This window comes from Lingula anatina, chromosome 1 (assembly GCF_051362555.1).
Source record: "Lingula anatina isolate TDL-2025a chromosome 1, LinAna3.0, whole genome shotgun sequence".
NCBI classification, from domain to species: Eukaryota; Metazoa; Brachiopoda; class Lingulata; order Lingulida; family Lingulidae; genus Lingula; species Lingula anatina.
The window spans coordinates 8,194,021-8,216,680 of NC_141767.1; the positions used below are offsets into that span (position 1 = coordinate 8,194,021).

Sequence of the window (22,660 nt, forward strand, 5' to 3'; positions counted from 1 at the left end):
TGAAGATATTTTAGCAGTTTTTAAAATATATTTTTGATTCCTTTGCCCTGAAAGGAATCCAAAATTGTGGAAGAGATACTTAAAGATATTACTTTAAAACATGACCCAATTTATCCAGAACTAAAAAACCATAACAACTAGGTATTTTGACCAAAATGTTTGCTTGTACATGTCATATATACTTTGGTCTGCAACAACAGTTTGGAAAGCAAACGTGGAAACTGCAATGTAAGACTCCTTCTATCAAAACATAATGAAAAGAAATAAAGAAATAAAACATATATATATATATGCACGTCTAAAAATTATGTATATACATAATTATTTGCATATGATATGATGTGTATGCATATATAAATATAAATAAACGAAAGCGGCCTCATAGAAATCCTTTGCAAGTTCCTATTACGGTACATGTACATTGAGTTGGTGGTGAGTATTCAGAATAATGAAGCTACTTTGTTTTTCTCCACTCCTGTGGCATCAATCGTTGAAAATTTTATATATTTTGTTAATGGAAATGCTGACGTCGATGCACCTTATATCACCCCGGCAGTGTCTTGCATCAAAATGTCTACCTAATCGATTTGCTTTCCCTATCTGTTGTTTTAAAAAGTGGCGCATTAAATGCTATTCTACTCCAGTGCATACTTGTCTAATCTAATATTTAGTCAAGAAATGAATCTATTTCCCGTAAATTTTCATGTACAGGCCAAAAAAACCTGATCTACAGTAAACCATATCTTATAGTCCTTTTCCGTGTCATTATTAGTTTAATCATGTGCTCGGCATAATTTATAATCCAACGAACAAAGTTCATCCCTCTCCTTATCCATATCATTTGTTTTCGCTGATGACTACATTCGCTACATACTTTAAATGCTTTTTTGCTTAAATTGATTACTAATCACATTCGTTGCACAGTGGTCCTCTGTCATCCGTTAGCACAAACAATCTTTTATAAAGCAGTATTGTTTTTATACCGTGGCAGCCTTTAATTGACGGAGGAAGGGCTTTAGACAACATATGACAATAAATCCTCAGTAGATTGACCAGGTGCGGAGTGGACGCTTAGTTCAATGGCTTTACTCATGCAGCGTCTCATCATCATCACAATCATCATCATCATCATTATTATTATTATCATCGCGAGACCTTGCCACGCGACAATGTAACCTTCCACCTTCAGAAACGTTCTCTTAATGAGGGACATTGACTTTTTCTTGTTTAAATCTAACTGACTTTTTAGGAAGCCAGTCCTTATATCTCAAAACCAAAAATAAATAAAGATTTATTCCCATTCAAAATTGCATTTTAAGTGAAAACCTTTTTTTATTTAAACGAGTGGAATTAAGCCGTTTGTCTAAAGATAATTCGATTTTTTCCTTAACCTGCTATGCAACCAAGTAGGTCTAGGGTCTATAGGTCGTAGATTTAATCTTGTTTTTCTTCTCCTTCTGACCATTTGCAAACTAGTGCCGTTTTCGCCACAGGTTCAACAGTATCAGGGTAGAGCCTTAAGCTTATTTTTAATTCGGATCTCGAGAGAGAGATGGCTTGTAAGAATTAAAAAATTACGCTAGGAAAATAAGTTTTAACTTTGTTCACCCAAAAAGTCCTTACATTTATGTTGTAATTTATTTTTGATCAATATTATTCATTTATTCATTACGGGAAGCAAAGAGGGTTATTTCTCAAGATTATCTTAAATGTTTCAACGTTCATATTGATGTTTGACGAACAAGGCTGTGCTAAATTCTTGTATATCGGATATCGTTTATGGCAATATTTTGTGCAAAATTTTGTTCCTACATTATCTCATTTACTTAGCCTTGTAATTAACTCTTTTAAACTTTTTATAACTTAAGGTTATTAAGTAAAAATTTGCTTACCAACTCTGCTTAAATATAAGAATAATTTGATTGTTTTGAAACATCTACAGTTTTACATACGCCAATTCAAGAAAAATTGGAGATAGAAAGCTAGTAAAATTTGCCTGACTTTTAGACAATTAGATGAAGACATATATATATTTGAAATCCATCATATATTTAAGTCATAAATCTGTTCAACCTGGACTCAAAAAGGAAGAATTGCACTTGTAAAAACAATAGGAAATCAATAGGGAAAATTGAAGGCAAAGTTCAGCTCCCGAGTGTTATTCTCGGTCGGCAATTATCGCACGCTTGGCTACTCAATTTAATTTAATTGTTCGACTATTTCTATCCACTCTTTTTTGTGTAATGAGTTCGTTGCAAATTGATCTCCACAAGTGAAAGAACGACAGACTTATAATCAATTAACAGAGGATATCAGTGCCTCATGATAACATGAAGGCAGGCTAAGATAAAAACAACCTTGTTTTTGAACAATAGTAAATTATTCTTAAAGGGATGATTAGCATTTTAATACGTTCCTCGAGTTCTCTATTGGAGGTATATGTTGTAATAATCAATAATAATACAGCAGAAATTCTCATTTTTGCATTATGAGAAATAATGTCCATTTGATGACTTAAGATAAATAAATTCTAATCAAATGTAGCAGTTGATAAATCAGTTTACTCTTAGCTAATTTCGGTTTGTTCCCCCTGTGATCTTATTATTTCAGATTGCATTGTTGTAGAAGCTCAAGGAAAGCTAAGGGTTTCGGAAAAGTGTAATCAGAAGTGGAATCTTCCAAAAATCTACAATCAAATATTATAGGAATTAAATTTATTATAGGAATCAAATATTATAGGTTCTCTCGCCAGCCCCTGATTGGCAGTTATTACAAGTACCTCGATGTATTTTTCCCTTGCACGTGGAACTGGCCGGTACAAGATGCTACTTAAGCTCGAAAAATGACGACAGATGTACCAGCTAGTCGTTATGAAGAAACTCCCAAAGTTTCAGTTTCGATGATTGTCCCTATAGTAATATTCGTTTGAGATCAATTCTAGGGACGAGAGCAATGGGTTGACATGGAAATATGCCAGAATAGAAATTGAGAATGGTTGATAAACAATATTTCGTTAGTTATATAAACAAAGTTTTTTTATTGAAAATGAACAAGATTTTTCTAAGCCTCTAGAAACTATTATTAATTTTTTTTTTTTGGGGATCTAAACCTTTTTCTGGGGGCTGGCAAGCTTTGAACTGAGATGGCAAATATGTTCTATTACGTCATGCAATGCATGCAATCTTTCAACCCAAACACGCATACTGTATAAACACATCATAACTTTGACAAGGACAAATTCGTTTCATTTTTGCGTGGATTTACAGTGTAAGCATCAATCACGGGTATCCATTGTAGCTTGCACAAAAATATTAACTTTTTAATGTACTTGTCTTCTTTGTAGATAAAAATGCACCTTTAAATAGAAATCAACTTACATTAAACTTGATCAATTAGAAACAAAATTCATGTTGAGGCATATTTAAAACATTTTCTTATTCACCAACAGTAAGTTTTTGTGCTTTAAATTATCATTTTCTGTCCCAACGGTCTGCCTCCCAATAGGTTCCAACCCAACAGCCCCACCCCTCTTCCATTACTTTATGGTGTAAAAGAGTAAAAAGTGATTATAACTGGGTCATACCAAATCGTCTGCATTCCATTTATAGATGGTTGAGTTCATGAAGCAGCAGCACTACAGTGTTGGAGATCTTTGTATTGGAAATAAAAAAGATTTTGACTTATATATTTTGACTTTGACTTATTTAATTTTAACTTTCATCCCTTGAACAAAAGGAACTCCTTACATTGTCTTATACGGGGAGAAGAATATCCCGATCAATTTCAGGCACAGAAGAGACTGTAACACAGCCACTTTATGTAACATAGCCTGAATCAATGTTGCTGCCAACTGGGTATTGCAATACATGTGAAAAACAAAATAATACAACAAAGGGATTATAAATCTAATTTGTCTTTTTAACATAACAAGTTTTCATAATAATGCATTTTCCTCCTGGTGCCACCAGCGAAGAGGGCAAAGAATGAAAGCAATCTATATACCAGCTTCTAAACCAGCCTTCGATCATATTTAGAGCCTGTCAAGTCGTTTCCTCTCGTACAAGCGACCATTTTTTAGAGGTTCGAGGGAGTGTTGTGGCCTTTTGCACCGGGTGAGTCTTAATGAGGGCTCCTGTCTAACTGACATTGGCAGCGGTTGACAGTGGCACACTTCGCCTCTCACAATCCGAGAAGCACGACGCCGATATGGGACGTCAAATCCATCAGCAAACAATTCATTAGAATGTTATGCAGATCAAAGTTGATGCCAGATATCCTAAGAAAAATGATGAAACTGAGTAGAGGTGACAGTGAGTAAAAAGTGTATCACTGTTGACAGAATGGGAACTTTTGACGTTTAAAAAAGAAAGGAAGCACTGCGCAGAAAATTGTTCTAAACATTTTCTCATAGTTCAAAAATTGACTCTGTATTTGAACGCAATCTATTATTATATTTGAAGGGGTCAGCTCCTTTGTGGATCCACATCTGTTACAGATTTGCCCAAAAGTATTTTGTTAGAAATCAAGCGAGGGGGGATCTAGCGAGAGAGTGCAATATTAAAGACTTATGACAACTTCACTGGGATTTTAGAACATATTCGGCATGCAATGAATTTTGCTTTCTTCATGACTTTGGCTTCCTGTAGTTATCGAAGACTACGCTGGCCCCATCAGCTCTCCCCGTGACGATGCAGTTCTTATTTCTATGCGCTGAGTCAAAGAGAAAAAGAGTAAAATTTCTTTTATTTTAGCCGTTATTAGACAGCATGCTTCAATATGGTTACCCCCACGAAGGACCATTTTCCCCCAATAAAAGCATCCACCCACATAGTTTTTTATTCCTGCTCTGTCCCATTGTTCTTTATATTCAGGTTTCCTATACATCATCGCTAAATCACTTTGAAGCTTAAATCTCCATTTCAACGAGACCAAACGATGAATTGGCAAAAAAGGTAATCGCGGAAAATCATTGCAATGGAACACTGACTCATGTTCGCGATGTTATTGAAGATAAGGCCACATGGTTTACAGACAACGTGCAAGCTAAAGTGTGGGGAAATCCACACCTTTGGAAATATACGAAATGTTTATTACCCGAAACACAGAAAACGACCATTTTATCTGATCTCTTGTGATATCAAGATTTCAGCGAATGGTTCGAATTACTCAGCCCGTGTCTTTAAGTCCGTCGCCATTTAACTTGAGATGGGATCTGCACTTAACGATATGATTCCTGCATAGCTGCGCGTTTGTACAGCTGTTACATTTAAGGTGGTCATAGTTAGTTACAGATCCCATTATTCATAATTAGTTGGAAATTAATACATCACCCGTGCAATAATGCATCTTTCACTGCTAAATGGCATGGAGTAAAACGAGGCACAGGTGACCGACACTACACAGAGACACGATCAGTAAGAGCACTTTAATCCAGCAACAGTTTACACTTGTTAAGTGGTTCAACTGATACCTGAGCACCGTTCGGGACCAATACAAGCTCAGGCAGCAGATAAACAGATTGATTGCACTGCCTCAGGAGTCGCATTATTGAACATATAATACTATAAATGCTGCAGAATCGAATACTAACTTGTCAGTCACTGGTAAGAACAAAGCGCACACCAGGGTCGGACAGCAGTCTTGCCAAGTGTAAATGCAGCGTTAGTCTTTAAAGCGGGGCCTTGTTAGGAAACTGATCACATCTAACGCATTATTTTGCATGGACAATCGCTATGAACTGGAAAAATGGTTAAGGTGGCCAATTAACTTAAGTGCAACTATTCCTGTCGTGTGGCGGCGAGTAAGAATAACTGATAATAAATAACTGTGATCAAATTTATAAAAACGTCTAGGGGTTTACTTCATGTTTTTTCGGAATAAACTTTCTGCGTTCGATGGGAGGCAAAGTAGGAGTTATCGAAATGCAATTCTGAAAAAAAAAACATTTTTTGGGTGTGGGACCTTTGGTGAATAAAATAACATAATTAGAAATTATGCAGAATTTTGGTTACGGTCTCTATATTTTGGTGTTAATTATTGGGTGTTGAACTTTTTGATAACTATTTGTATGATTGTTCTAAGGTAATGTGTATGTAGGCCCTATGTGCTAATGTATTTTGACGTAATATCAAAATATTATGAACAACCACAATCTACATATACTTATTAAGAACAATTCCTACAACAGTCTTTACAAAAGAAAAAAGATTACACATATTATCATCGTTTCCCTTCTTTCATGAGACTGAATTTGGATTTTACACAACTAACACACTGAAAAAGGCGGATGTGCATTTTGGATACAGCACAATCACCAGATATGCCCAGACGTTAATATAGTAATTCTGAGTTAAAAAAAACACAGGGCAGGTCCTATGGAAATAATCTGAGATAGCTCAAAGTCTCTTAACTTGGCCTAAAACTCAAGTGAGATTTCACGGGATTTGGTGGACAGTGGAGTCAGAATAATGCAGTACAGCAAATATATTAAAAGCTTGTAGAATTTCCGGAAATGACAAATTTTACCATTTGTTGTTTGACATGAAAGGTCCCCAGGCGCCAGCCAATTTGAATGTTGAACTCGAGAAGAAAATTACAGGCGCAAAAATGAACGCGTTTCAGACATTTCCCTTAACGCACGACGTCCACCTTAGCCTTTGCATTTCTTTGAACTTCTGCAACCAAACAAAAGTCACCGGCTTCGCTGGTCATGATAGGTCAATAAAGACACACAATTAATAATAATAATAATAATAATAATAATAATAATAATAATAATAATAACATGTATATATAAAATGTATATTAGACATTCGTTAATGTTCGAGCTCTTTAAAGTGAAATATAAAACCATGAATGTTTAAGATGTTAAAAGAAATATATTAATTTATATTTCAAAAGACAATTGAATTAAAATAAATAGTTAAAATAATGAGCAGCTGAAGTGTAAAAGTTCTTCCAAAAAAGATAACTGTTTTTTTAATGTTCAAAGTCACTTGTTACTAGATGGATTTTTTAAAATAAAAGCTGGATGACAAAAGAAACTTATTGTGTTCCCCAATGGTAGTTCATGTCCAGTTATTTTACTGCATAGACAATACTATTCAATTTCCATTTATACAACTGAGTTGCGACACCAAACCATTTGATTGAAGTAAATTTTAAAATGCCCTCTACTGAAGCTCTGTAAAAGTTGATTAAATACTTGACGTGTTTGTAAAAACTTTAAGCTTTCTTAATAAATAAATCCTCACCAGAATTCGTGTGTTAATTTGTTGCTCATGTAGACCCCTAGATATTTAAACTTCACTTTGCACCTCAACACTTTGCACTTCAGTGATTTTAATGGACTTCGGTAACTTAATAGTTTAGTTCTTTCAACACTAACTCGTTTTATAATCAAATCGTTTGCAAATCAAATCGATGTAATTACCTCTTTGTAGGTAGGTCATCATTCTGGCTCATAAGACCAACTAGTGTGGTATCATCCGCATATTTCATCAAATTAAAAATGTGAACATTGTACACAATCACGGGTTAAAGAGATAGAAGGCCTGATAATTACGCTCTCTCAAGGACTTCTGGTGTTTAAAATTGTTTACAATAGATGTATTACCTTTATTTCACCTTCTTTCCCTTCAGCAGACGTATTTCAAGTATCATGATAACCGTGTTACAGTGCTACATTTACACATTAAAGCTAGTGTATCTATGCATCTCATAAAGGTCACGTGGTAAGCACAGCAAACACGGAGAGATATCCCCTCAGTTTTGCAAGACTTATCGGAAAAAAGGGCGCTTACCGGTAGTTTTTGCTTGTTCAAGTTTTTCTATTACTTCATTGGTCATTCTTTGCTAAGGATAATAATAATAATAATAATAATAATAATAATAATAATAATAATAATAACTAGACTGAAACTGGCTTAAGCCAGTGACGAGGATTCCCCTGTAAAATAGGCGTGGAAATGCTCTTACAAGGTCATGTGAAGGTCACTGGTTAAATTTGACCCCATATTCTGAAAGAGCATGTGCGAATTGGGGGGGGGGGGAGGTCAACAAAACATCTCTTTTAGCTCACTTCAATATTTCTCCATGAAATAGCCGAATGACCTTGAAAATGAGGGTCAAGGTCAAATTTGACATTTGATTTGGGGGTTTTGGGTATATGTTTGGGGTAGTTTACTATAGCATGCTATGACCAAAAACCAGTGTTTCATGGAGAAACTGCCAAACTCAAGATTTCTGCAATGTCATAAATATTTAAAAACCTATATTAAAAAAGTAATTAAGCAGTCGCTACCAAAGTATGGCTAACCTTAGATATATATATATATAGGGCATCATTTGCCACTATGATTGGGGCTCTGGGACTACCAGTTTCTGAGATCTCGGAGACGAACCTTTTTTGAGCCCGTTTGGCCATTAGCGACCTTGACCTACTTGCATAAAAGTAGGTCATTATATGTGGATTTACCTCAGTATTACTGACCATAAGGCCCATAGCCATACAGCTTATACTTAAGGCCTAATGTCAATTTCAAATTTTACAAATTTTGCCTTTAAAAGCCCCTGTGACCTTGAAAATTAGGTCAAGGTCACTGAAACTGGGTCTGTGGCATATTCTCGCCATAGGCTACCTATGATAATTATATCAGATTTTTTGCAAAAAAAAACGCGTAGAAAGAATAATAATAATACTACCAAAAACAATAGTATTCCCCTATGGGGAATCCTAATAATAATAATAATAATAAAGGTTTATTGTGTTCTTTGCAATATATAAGACATATATTGAATGTATATGTATAAAAGTATAAAGATGTAGTATTAAAATAGAGCTTTAAGATAAATTCTAAATTATAAAAACAATAATGAGGTTAAAAATGGTGATTCGTTGTTCTTTTCAAAAGCTAAAAGTTCATGGATAGACCTTGATCATTGACACGTATATACAGTGTGGGATAAAAGTGTTTCTATATCTTTTTGTCTGACATTTTGGTAAAACATATCTATAAACATTCCTTAGGTCCTTTTCTATGACACGAGTGTTAGGTAAAAGATGGTTTAATCTATGTGTACACAGTTTTATCTCATTAAATAATTTTTTGCACAAGGCAGTACGCCGAGATTTCAAGGTAGGTAATTCAGTGATGTCCATTGCTTCGTTGTAAGTGAGTTCAGGGTATATAATATGAAGAGCCCTTATTTTGGATGTTCTCTAATGCTTTAGATTGCTGTGCGGTTGCGTGAAAAAATATTATATGGTTTGAAGCATCGTTACTTAGTTTTTTTCAATGAGTGATATTGGGGGGGGGAGCCAGATTTACCTGTTGTATGCAGTCTAATGAATCAGAACAACTTGTTTCAGCATATATATATTACATGAATGATTTTTTTCTATTGAAACATGTCTTGTTCTGTAAAAGGGAGTTATATGTTAAATACTTGTGCTGTGGCACAAGTAAATTGGAAAGAAACTGTATATTTTAAAATCTTACAGAAGAGGGAGAGGGGTGGTGTATTACGGTATTTTCTCAAAGACATCACTGCTTTCACTCTACAGTATAAAAGTCTTGTAACTAGGACAACTTGTTTCAGCATATCTATTCATTTTATGTAACTTTTCTTTAAGACCAGCATTTGTTGGTCTAAATAATTGTATTGATGACCAATATACATTTTGTACAAGGTTCTGTAAAAAAATGCTGAAAGCAAAATGCTGTTACAGTAGCAAAAAATATCATTTGTAAAAGCACTCTAAATAGCTGCATGTATTTGGAATCTTCCCAATAACCATAAAATAAGCAAGATATAAACTGACCCAAAATAATGATAAGGTAAAAGTAAAAACTGAATGAAAATAAAGTATACATAGTAACAGTTATGGCCAATAATCTGTATGACAATGATATCAAATAATAAAAAAGTATTTCATATGATTATAAGTGTGATATAGACCTTGTATAGCACTGCAATAGTTACATTATACAAAATATACAAATATGAGAATAAAAAATGTATTTAAAAATCATCACTTTCGATCTCACTAATACTGTCACCACTTGATTTTGGTAAATATGAGGCATCTAAACAGCCTTTTCCACAACATAATTTTTGACTGTATCCCTGCTTCATGGCAAACCCCATTTACCACAGGACTGAAAGTGATATGTGCACAACTTCCAACTGTCCAACACCTACTTAACACTGACAGTACCAGCCACTGATGGATCTGGTATTGCTACGGGAGGTCTGAATCCATAGTCAGTACCAGTGGCTATAGCAATTAAGTCAATAGGTTTTCACTGATCTCCTTGACAACAGGAGCCATTCCTAGCATTTTGGCAAAAAAATCACAATGCTTTCACAAATAGTGCTGGTTTGGAAGGTTAAATCATGAGTAACAAAACTAGGGTGTTTGTGATGGAGCCCTTTATTTTATTTTGTATGCAAAATAAATGTACCGGGTATTTTTCTTTTTTGATAGCATGCATTACATGAAAATGAATTTTGTTTTTCTGCTTGCAACTGAAAATGTTTTACTAATTCTAACCCCTGCTTCCCTTTGAAACCCCTACAATTTTTTTCAGAGTTGTTCTTTATGTAGAAAAGATACACTTTGTCTGTCTACCCATCCTAAGTAAGCATGTAGCAGCTACCTCATGGCAGGAATAAAAATGGCTGCCTGCTAGCATATGGACTGAAAATGTCTACATAAGTTTGAGTAGATATCAAACCCTTCCCTAAGACAAGCTGATTTTCAAATATATCTCACCTTATATTCATGTCTCTTCAACCACGAATAATTAGCTTGTCTTAGGCAGGGGCTCATATAAAAAATGAAGATCTTTTATCCTAAAAGCAATAAAAGCAATCAAAATATTGATCACAAGCAATGCTTGGCCACTAATTGATTCTTTTTCAAACTGGCACCCTCTGTACCCAATTACAAAATTTCACAGTTGTCACCTTACTACAACTATAGGAATGTATCAATGTATTTCAGTACTCCCCTAAGACACACATTTGACAAGGTCATTTTGACATTACTTTTTATATTTCAAAATTTAAAAAAAAATTTACAGTGAATCATAAAATTGTAAGAATTTAATTTTCTTTTGATATCAATTTTTTTTTTTTTATTCATTTACAATTTATTTTTCATGTAAAAAGGTGAGCACTTTTACACTCTTATCAGCGCTCAATGGAGTCATCCTTTGTGATGGAAAGGTGGGTTATCATTTTTTCAGTTGTTTTGCCGATTAGTATCAGTATGTTGGATCTAGGATCCTAGATTGTATGTTGAAGCTTATTATTTTCACTAACATGAAGTGAATTTTGTGCAAAAGTAAATAGGGTACAGTCCGACTCGGATTACTTCCTAGCTACAAGCACATACATATCCGTTGCATCAGAGAATTGTACTTCTGGTGTTTGGCAGCTATACCACTTTATATCCCTCAGTCCTGCCTTCTCCACACCTTTGATGATGGTTTCCTTGCCTACACCAAGTGTCCTGAACCATACACCACCAATTTTGTATCTGGTTTCGTCGAGAACATTACCCAGAATGAGCACTCCACCATCTTTCAAGAGTGATGAAACGTTTTTGATGACTTGTTCGAAATCGGTTCCATCTCCACATGCCTGTTCCAGACAAAAGAAGCTGGTGACGCAGTCGAATGGCTCACAAATCACAGGGTGAAGGGGGTTGTCCTTACGTACGTCGCATGCGTAAATGTCAGTCATTTTCTTGCGAAAGTTTTCTTTGTCGGTTTCCCACATGATCCTTGAAGTAGAAAAGAAACTGGCCGTAAGAATTTTTAAACGTTTTTTTTTTCAAGGTGGGATGTGAAGTACTTTAATTTGAAAGGATTAAGACATAAACTTTCATATTAGCAACAGATCGAGGCGTCTGATCCGAATTATATCGATTCTTACTCATCGCCCTCTAGTCCTGCAACGTGTTTAAAAGCTGGATCCCAGTCAAACACATCCATTTCACCATCTTTCCATTTTTGGAGGGCCTCTCTGTTGCTTGCTGTAAAATCACTGAATATCAGCTCATTGAACCAGTTGGCGGCACTAATATGATTATTAATTGATGGACCGCTGCCAAGGTCCAGTAGTCGTTTACCATGAATATGTCCTGTAATAAGATATGTATATAGTAAATTAACATCGTTTTGGAAATTCAGTCTAATTATAAATGGTAAAGCGTATGGTTTCCATATGCATTTAACCTAAAGTAGGCCTTCCTTTCATTATTATTTAATTCCTTGGTAATCTAAAACAGAGTAAAGCGTTTTTTATGTAAAGAGGATAATAATTCTTTCTTACAGACCGTTCAGTGCATCTAGATCAAAATGACGAAAAGCGATGACGTATGCAAATGCCATATTATAATATAATGTGAATTCGACAAATTATTTGACTTGTCTGTTTTATTTCCCAATGTAATTGTGACGTTCGCTTTGTTGGAATATTTGATTCATTTTTATTTGCACCGTGTCTCTGCACATTTTTGTACCCTTTCCCCCAACTTCATAACTACGTACAATCCTATGGAATACTGAGAACAATATTCTCCTGCATAGCTTATTTGGAACTAATAAACTATAGTTGCCGTTTGTGATCTCGAGTGCCGAATGATTACATGATTACTTGTCGCGAGCATCGCAAGGTAGCGGGAGTGCACCGTTACTGATTTGGCAAGCTTTTATCCGGGTTTCTCTCTGTTTACAAACAGTAAACATGTACTTTCAATATGGCAAAAGCAACAGCGGACTGCGCTTCCTAGCTTTCAGAGATTTCAGTCAAGAAAGACATTTTCTCTCTCCATTAAAACGAAAAGGATAGGATTTCTGATTTCCATACCAAGGCTTAGGCCTAAAGTTTCAAAACGTTTAAGTACACCAGCAGTGGCGGATTTAGAGGTGGGGGGCCCTGACCCTCCCCTCCCCCCCCTTCCTTCGATTTCTGGTTTCCTCTTGAAATTTGAATTTTGACTAGCTGAATCAAAGTTCTAAACCATACCAAATGGCACCGTTCCCCCTCTAAAATAACAATATTTTCGGGGCCCTTCAGCGGGCCCCAAACCCCACGCCAAGTGGGCACGGGTGGCGGTCGGCATCGCATCCGCGGACCCCCCCCCCCCCCCCCTTCAAATAATCCTGGATCCGCCCCTGCACCAGTCTAGTCATATTTCTGTAAGACTGTGCAGACTGTTATAAATAATCTGCCTGGCTATGTATATCTGTTCCGCGCCATTCTGACTCAGAGCAACAGCGTGGTGACACACTGCTTCGCTCAGTTCAAGCACCCTAAAGCCGCTCACCTGTACATGCAAAATTTCAAAATCTACTTTGCAGCCGTTGGGGACCAGCCCAAAGATGCATATAACGAAACACAGCAGTGCTATAGACAAGGTACATGTAGTTGGTCAGTTGGTTCTGACATACCTGACTACACATTTCTCTGTTCACATACTCATGTGAGACAAAAGTTTAAAAAATCAATGCATTTTTACCAAGACATGCTCTATAAAATGAAATGTTCCATATTAAATGTCAAGTCTGTGTAAACAGTTCAATTACGCAATGCTATAAAACTGTAGCTGCACCTTAAAGGAGTAGTTTATTACTTTAACCACTATCAGACAATTTAGGAGAAGAGGGTTATCGTTTCTCAAGTCTTACCAAGGAAGTGTATGAGAAGACCTTCTCAAACATCTCCTTGGTCTACAGGGTAACTAACCCTATTTCTCTGTTACACAGTGTACCCCTTATTATTATTATTATTATTATTATTATTATTATTATTATTATTATAGAAACCAAACGACCCGTGAATATCTCAAGGACTTTACGTCATTGCCTTCGTTGATTTGATAGTTAACAGGCTAATACCAAAGGTAATGGATGGGTTTTGATTAGAAATTTTTGGTTAGGTCAGAAATGGGCTAACAAAGATTTTGGCAGCAACCCATTAATTAATTAGTCAATTAATTAACTGGTCAATTAAGAAATTGCAGCCTGCTTTCTTTGAGTGCTTTCTATTTTTTTATCATGATTTTGTAACGTTGTGTCTTTTTAAAATTAACTTGTACCCAGTGAAAAATGTTATGGGATGCAGGTTTTTTGTAGAGTCATACTTCACACACCCTGAGCTTCAGAGCTAACTTGACACTAACCTTTTCACTGTAGCCTATCTCCATCGTGTCAAGTAACCTCTGACCAGATTCGAGTGCCCCCGCCGCCCGCCAATCAAATTTAAAGCCCGCACTCAATGACTCATTGAACGATCTAGCCAATGAACGCGAACGAGTCAAAGCGCGCTTTGTTCAAATCCGGACCAATCAAAGATAAGGCTGAATATCAGGGACTTGCCGTAACCTGTGGGCAGCACGCAAAATACATCATCCCTCAGTAGATAATGATGCAGGGCATCATACTGCTCTGGTTTCAATTCCGATATACTCCATGCTTTCTTTGTGTACGGTTATGCACTCGGAACCACTCGGAACTACTCGGATGTCTCCGCACTCGACAATAACTATGTTGTTAGTATGGAGCTTGCGGAATCAGCCGAGGATTGCCGATTGACGATCAACCAATCAGCGTTTTCACCAAACTTTGGTGAAAAATTTTGAAACATGGATTCGATTGGCTTATATAAAATAGGTCAAACTATTTTCGTCAGAGGTTACTTGACACGATGGAGATAGGCTACAGTGAAAAGGTTAGTGTCAAGTTAGCTCTGAAGCTCAGGGTGACTTCACAAGACGGATAGGTATAAGTATTCAGGTCATGATCTTACCGTCGACTCTAAATGCATACAAAGATGACAGTGAGCATTGGCCTGTACCTACCCCTGCTGAAAATACCATGAAACACATTCCTTAGGGTTACGATATGGGGTAAATCACTTCCATAGTATTCCTTCAGATACGCTTGAGTATCGAACAGAGAATGGTAGTCCTCTCCGTCATGTAACACTTGCTCAGATTGAGCTTCACTGTCCTTGTTGGTAGACATGTCGTATCCGGCTGTTGGCGCAAGGGCTCAAGTGCGCAGCCCCATCACGCATGGGGGGGTTCGTATTAAAAAACATCTAAGTAGTGGTTGCACTATAATTTTAAGTGGCTGAATTGATATGCTGGAATTTAAAAAAATTTCATGGGTTTTGGGACAGTGCCCCTGCAAGATGTTTCAACTTATTGGAAAGTAAAATGATCCCTTTAGTTTTAAAAAAGCTCATAATGACCCATGATGAAAAGTTCATTTCGCGTTATTTTTGTTCAAGTTGCCATGTTTTTTTTCGTGTTCATCATCACACATCGCACGGACTTTCCTTGGCCATCGTACTAGCAAGATGTCAATCCCCCAGATTTTTTTCCTTTGGGGGTACCTTATAGAAAGGATCTATGCTGACAATCCACTAACTCTAGACACTTTTAAGACCAACAAACGAAGAGAAGTAGGAAACAGTCCGGCTGACACGGGTACAAGAGTCACTGCCAATTTCAATGATTATGTGTCCGCTGTTATTCAGCAGCGAGGAGCGTGGATAGAGCACATTATCAATGATTAGAATTTGGCTACCTTAAAGGTTTTAAACTTCTGCAGAGTTTGCAAGGATAAAATGGTCATCCTTATGGAACAATTTAGTGAAAGAAAGTTGGTAATATCTTAATTACATGTACATCAAAATTATTATGGAAAATGAAATAGGTCTTTTTTTATGGACCACTCTGTATATTAGGGATTACTGACAAACTTGTTTATATTGTGAGTTATCGCTTTTCAAAGAGACCTGTCCAATATAATTTCACGTGATAGCAGATAAAACCAGAAAGAAGTCATTAAAAAGAATTTCTGGTATCATTTTGAGGTACCTACATCCAGAATTATTAATTCTGCTGTTTAAATGATTTTGATTACTGTCCTGGTGCTAGAGAAAATCATAAAAGCAAATAAGGTGTTTTTCTCCCCCCAAAAATGTGGAAAGTATGACTTATTTTTTAATAGCAAATAAGAACAGTTGCATTCTTTGTACGGTTTTATCCATTTCCCCCTTAACCCCTGAGAGCGCTCGATATGTAAACAGTTTTGATTCATCTCTATTTTCAACGTATCCCTGCACAGTTTTGTATTTTTGTATGTAAGTACTAAATAAATAGATAAATAAAAATAAAGAGACATTATTGAACACCACCAAGAAAGGAAAATTAACTTATTTTGAAAATGTTGGAATGTTTTGAAAATGCTGAAATGTTGGAATATTCCAACAAAATATTATGTGTGCATCTATGAATTAAATAAGATGCAAGTAAGACAAAATGCATCATTCAACCAGCTTATTTTGTTCATTTATTAATTTTTTTCGTTGTAACTTCAAGTGGCTGTATATATTTTTTTTATTTTGTATAACCTTTTTTTTATTTTGGTACCTTTGTGGTAATAAATTGCATATTTGGTAAATTATTCATAACGCAAATCAAATGATCCAAGTAGGCATGGATTGATGACCCGTAAAAATGTGCCAACCCCTTTTTACCAAGGAGATTTTTGTCAAGGAGATTGCGTTTTTGCATTAGTTGGTTTGCTAGTGAACAGGTTAACGCCAAAAACCATGGAGGAGGTTTTATTAGAATTTTTAAGGTGAGACAAAAACGGGTTACCTTAAATTCGATAAGATTCTGGCGGAAATCCATTAATTGATGGTTTTAATTCATATTGGCTGGATACTGGAGGCCTGCCATGTAAATCCACATATTGGTAAAAATTGTCATCTCAAGCCCTAGCAAGGTGTAATCTCAGTCCAAAGCTCGGTGTTATCTCGGGGTGTGGCATCTAAATACCAGTACTCTTTCCCATATAAATTTGCACGCGAATTACTGAAATAAATACGCTTCTTTTCATTTTTCGGCTGTCATTTTACATCTGAACATCTGGTTTTAGAGTAATTTGGTATAGGCGTTAAGGAGCTTTAATGTTGTTACAATCATTGCTAAAAGATGGCGCCACAACAAAATCACAAAAGAGTAATAATGCGGGTACAATTATTGTTCTGTAGTTTAGATGGTATAAACACGACGACTCAATGAGACCGTGACACCGGATTGAATAGATAATAAAAATGATATGTTGATACATATCATTTTTATTATCTATTCAATGATATGTTGATACATATTAACATATACAGTATGTATACATGTTAAGTAGACTATACGCCGTGAAAAGGCTTAAATAAGTCGAAATTATAGATGGAAGGAATAGATTTAAATTATATGTTAAATGAAAGTGCAATTGGCAATTGCCCAATATGATAAGAATATAAATATTCAAATGTAATATTATTTTATGGATAGGTTTTAGTTTTCTTTTACGTCTCCTAAGTGTTAATTTTTTTAAAGATAGATGGGAAGACCTAAGTTCCACCTAAATTCCACCAAGGAGTTATAACAGAGTATAACTCCTTGATTCCACTAGGAACTATTATTTTAAAAGCTTTCTTCCCGTAAGTGATTACTGTTGCTGGACAAGTCTTTAAAAAGTTTATATGCCTCAGGGTAGAAGTGGTATAGTGTGAAACCAGTTCACAATGCAACCCTGATCTGCATTCTTCTTGAGAAGAGCAAGACCTAAAATTTATCTGGCGCACTGCTACAGTTGAGCCCAGACCGTAAGAAAATGATTTTCACAGCTACCACACTTTTCCCCTAACTGGAACTTAGTTTTGCGCTGAAAATCCTGGGATCGTGTTGTTTTATTCCTCTTCCATACACCTGCTTATACAGTCAAGGAAGATAAACAAATAATTCAAAAAGTGTCTGTGAAACTAATAAAAAGTCCTGAGCTGAATAAAATGCAAAAGAGAAAAAAAAAGAAAACAAATGTCTGAAGACAAAGTGCACTCGACTCCTTGACTAAAGATATAAATTTTCGCGTGAACCATATAAGAGCATCTCTCACAGATGCGGATAATATTGTTATCTCTCAATTCCTCTGGGCCTTTTATCTGAAGAAACTGGCGTATTAATAATCTCAAACCTTCTGGCAGCTTGCATCCATAATCGTTGTACAGTGCTTTTTAATTGAATTACACCTCGTCGAGAATGGGATTAAAGCGACAGCTTATATATGGCCAAGAAGCGAGTAAATGGAGTGTAATGGAACCAGCAGCCATTAAAATAACTGCAGTCTTTACAAATCGAATCAGAAACCCACGGGGGCCTCATTCAATATGCACAATTCCCTGTAATCAGCCTGAAGAGACACTTATTAATACTTTTTAATACTAAGCATTAACAAATAAACATTAAACGCAGTAATTATTGGAGCTAGAGCTACAGGAATAATTAATCATAGCGCGTCGTTGGAGTCTCAGATTACTTGTCATTATATTATACCCGAAAGAGGCGTTTGACCAGATAAAAGCTTTGCTGCCCCTAAGTGATGTAAGATCAAAAGGTTACCTCATACACACTGTAACAGCCAGCCAACTGTGTATACTGACCATTACAGTGGATTGAACTGGTCGCCATACATGCACGTTTCCAACTACCAAATACAAAATTATGCGAAAACAGCTCATGAATAGACAATTTTAATAACGTTTCGACAATATTTTTACGAATATCTGAGTAAATGGAATCATTATTTTTTACTTATAGGACATACAAAGCTAATGTGCAAAATGTTATTATGGATTTGATCATGGTTACTAACTTAAGTCGCTTTTTAAATGCAATGAAAACACGTTGTAATTAGTACTCAAGAGATGAATTTGAACAAAAATCCCTTTGAAAAAAGAAGGGAAAAATTAATAATGAAGTGCTGTATAGTAATCTTCTTAATAGTTGCAGATCTCAAACCTGTGTTATTTCAAATTTTTTCGACGTTATTCAAACTTCACGCTTTCTGGAAAACCGATCGAAAAATACGTTTAGATGAAAAAAGTGAAAATGTGAAGAATAAAATGTATCCCAAAATAAAAATGGGCAATCCATCAGAGCCTTGATCTAAGAAGGATATCTTCATACTTTACTGCTGTAGATTACATGTTAGCCCTTACATGTCTAATATTTTTTCACAAAGGATTGAAAAAGGAAAATCAGATTCTTAAATAATTACTGAAAGATAGAAATGAATTCACACTGGAGGCTTTCATAAGCCGTGAAGATGAAAATGAGAGAGAGAGAGATGCATTCATTTATTACATGATATACCGTTCCTAGTTTGATGGCGTCCCCTGGGAAAATTCAGGCCATGTAATAAATGTCTTATTTACCAGGAAACGTTCTTTTCAGGTTGACAAATTGCTACATGTATTGCTTCTGTTGCCATGGCGCCATGGAGATAATGAAACAACTAATATTTTAGATAAAACATACGAGGGTTTTACGTCTAATTTTACAAGGAAATATTACCGTCTGAACCAACTTAATTCACAATAATGGCAATTGAGTAGATGACACAGCATACCAGCTTTAAGAAGCTCCCTAAAATGAAAGACTTTCAGGAACGCCTAGAAGAATTTTTTTTTCTGTTTTAATGCATTCTTTTTTTAAATGTCGTTTTGAGCGTTTATATGAAAGATAAATGCCCTTGATATTGCTCATGGGCGTTTCATCATATCTGTCATTTTTCCGGAGCAACATTTTTCCTTACATTTTTAAAGTAACGCAAGTTACTTCTGCGTCAAGAAGCTTTCTGCATAAAGTGGTTAAAAACGTTGAGCCATCAAATCTTATTTTATCCTACGTCACCTCACCTTACCTCTCAAAAAAAAAGTTTATCGCGGACGAAAGCATAATATGGATAAATTCTTTTAAAAGTTTCTTTCCAAATACTTCTACTTTGTGCAGGTCACCGCATTCCAATCTCTCTGGAACAAAACTGAGTAAATCATGACGTCAAAATCTGTGACCCGATAAACAAAAGTGTAGCAACTGATATGATATTTTAACGGCTATCAACCCATACACTATCCATCTGTTTAACATAGGATGCATCTAAATCCACTACCGCTGAATGTCTAGCTGCCACATCAAATAAGATCACTTATGGATACCTGAATACACTTTCAGTCTGGCGCATATATTAATATTATTTCATTTAGCCTCCCCTCCAACTTTCTCTACTTTGTTTAGTTTTCTTAATTTATTGATAACCTCTCTACTGGATATTTCAGTATTTTCTTTTTTCTTTTCTTTTCTTTCCATTTCTTCTTGACTTGTACGTTGATGCCTTGCGTGCTTACAGTGTGTCACTGTCATCACAACAAGGCACAAAGGATATATATCATGGGGCTTAATCATATGTTGCCAAAAGTGCGAAAAGGTACACCTTGAGGCGTGTGGGTCAAGAGCACTGCTTTTTTTTTTAAATACAATAATTAAACGTTAAAATATATGATGAATTTTAACATATTAAGATTTTTGCTTTTTGATCATTGTTTGGTGCAAAAATTGACTGTAGGCACATATATCTTTTATGTCTGTGAAGCTGTTGATCGCAGTGTCGTAATAGCATGATAGGCAATACATCCATGTGTGAGATGCATATGGTGGGGTTTTAATGGAAAATATAAGCCACTACTTCCAATTTTGTGCGGTGCAAAATTCAGTCGTACTTCAACTAGACAACCTACAGTGTTAAAGTAGAGATATTTTTACTATATTTTAATTCAATTCTCTTGAAGTTTAATTTTTAATTTTTTTATTAAGTATAGCAAGCCCCCTCTTTCGCTCCATTTTGTCCCTTATTGCCTCAGCAGCTAGACAAGTTGGACATCATAGTGTTGCACATGAGATCAGTAGAGGAGTATATGTCACTCGCTGGAGGTGTCCCCCATCTGACGCCAGCCTGCCATCAACGTCAACTCACCTGTTTAACACGAGAACAACTTACTTCGAGACGTTTTTGACAACTATAAAATTAACTTGTTACATTTACGACCTTATTCTCGCGGCAAAGGTATTTAGTTATGGTCTCATGCGGTCGCATGGTGGATGCATCGCCATTTTCCTTACAGCTACATATGTTAAAATATGTAGCATTAGTGAGTCGTGATAATCACAAAAAGAAACATATCTCTATTTATTTTTCTTGTTTCAATCTTAGCAATTTGGGCAGCAAAGTTGATAAATGTATTATCTAAAAAGGCAGTAAAACCAGCCATTAGGTCGTTTATCTGCTTCCTAACATTTTATGGGATTGTCATCAAATCCGATAATGTTTCAAAATACACCAGGTGGTATAATTTTGCTTGACTAAATTAATAACAATCTTGTTAGCGCTTTTAATATCAAAGCTGCAAAACAAGTGTCATCTTCTCGTGTCGCATAGCTGGCGGACCTGCCGCGTTGAGGGGAGTACACGCTTTGTGAAAATGATGGCAGATGCGCATCGGGAGAAAAGTTATTATAATATATGATTGTCAATAAAGGTGGTTTTGACTCCGGTAATAAATTACGAAGTTAATCGAAAGCTAAATTGTCGAGTCGACAAAACAGGGGTGAATTTAATGAGCCATAATAACCGTTGAATGACTAGACATATTATTTATCTAAAAAAACTAATGCCTGGAGCCTCGGGCAATTTAGTTAAATTACAAATACATAAAGAAACACTGCGCACTGAATCTATTCTAATTACCACCTTAAAACGGATTTCCATCTCCAACTGACAGTACTGCGGGTGCAAAAAAAAATATCGCTCCAAGTGAAATCTGTTTTCTGACAATTTTCACTTTTTGGCATCTTGTTTCTCTCCTAATGTCCGACCTAGGATAAACCCGCGATTTGGAGACCGGCTATTAGTGTCATTCAACTGTCTTACGTCGCGGTAATATAACGAACATCATGTCTCTACGGACAGACGTAATTGAAAATATTTTGGCCTTCAGCAGGTTAGGGAGACGACACATGCTCCTATCTACGGTTCACTCTGTTGTCACAAGCCGAATATGTTCTTGTCATAACATCAGTAATAAGCTAAGTACACGGTTTGGGCAGGGCTTGTCTATCTATTGAAATGTAGCCGCTGGCAGCGTTATTAAAAAATCATAAATGTGGCAAAACACCCCTTTAAATGGTTTAAAGACTGCCAACTCCAAATTCTTCGCAAGGTTTTATGTAACAGTAACTCTGAGTTTGCATTGAAATTCGGTTTCTATAGTGGCGACAGCTCTAATGCTCTGACTACCTTGCCTCACACCAAACCATGTCACAGTCAGTGCCTGGCGACCAAGGATTGGCAGCAGAACAAAAAAAAAAAAAAAAAAGAAAGAAAGAAAAACGTTGACCAAAATATTGTTCGAGCACCCCTCTTCCAGAGTCAATATGGAATCTCTCCACTTCCTCCACGTCGACCACAGCTGTGTATAACCCCTCCCCACTCCTCCAGTCCTCTTCACTCTAAAACTTGCAATACTGACATAAAGGCTATAGCAAACCTACCTTTAACTGTCTGATAATTATAGTGTAGGTATAGGTGTGGAAGTTAGAGGAGTGAGGAATGCTGTGATTATGTTGAAAAACATAGTTGTTAAGACGCTCAATACCCACATCCTTTTTTCTTTTTAATTTAAAAATTAAAAGATTGATAGAGTTAAGTAATAAATTGAAAGTTTCACATTGTTTCAATCT

At 35.9% G+C, this 22,660-nt stretch overlaps 1 protein-coding gene across 1 annotated transcript; it reads right to left on the reverse strand.

Moving 5' to 3' along the window:
- Positions 1-8,736: 8,736 nt before the first annotated feature.
- LOC106150474 (nicotinamide N-methyltransferase) lies at positions 8,737-15,188 on the reverse strand. The gene is made up of 3 exons (XM_087001600.1): positions 14,873-15,188; positions 11,944-12,151; positions 8,737-11,791 (listed from the first exon to the last, which is right to left on the reverse strand). The coding sequence occupies exons 1-3, from the start codon at positions 15,036-15,038 to the stop codon at positions 11,377-11,379; spliced, it is 789 nt and encodes a 262-aa protein (XP_086857726.1). The 5' UTR covers positions 15,039-15,188; the 3' UTR covers positions 8,737-11,376.
- Between the last annotated feature and the right edge of the window lie 7,472 nt (positions 15,189-22,660).

Bases quoted from the DNA above. Each gene is read 5' to 3' on its own strand.
- LOC106150474 (XM_087001600.1), bottom strand. From the start codon at position 15,038: ATGTCTACCAACAAGGACAGTGAAGCTCAATCTGAGCAAGTGTTACAT. The intron at 12,152-14,872 runs GTAGGTACAGGC...ATCTTATTACAG, and splicing joins TCATGGTATTTTCAGCAGGG to GACATATTCATGGTAAACGA. The intron at 11,792-11,943 runs GTAAGAATCGAT...TTCTACTTCAAG, and splicing joins GCAGGACTAGAGGGCGATGA to GATCATGTGGGAAACCGACA.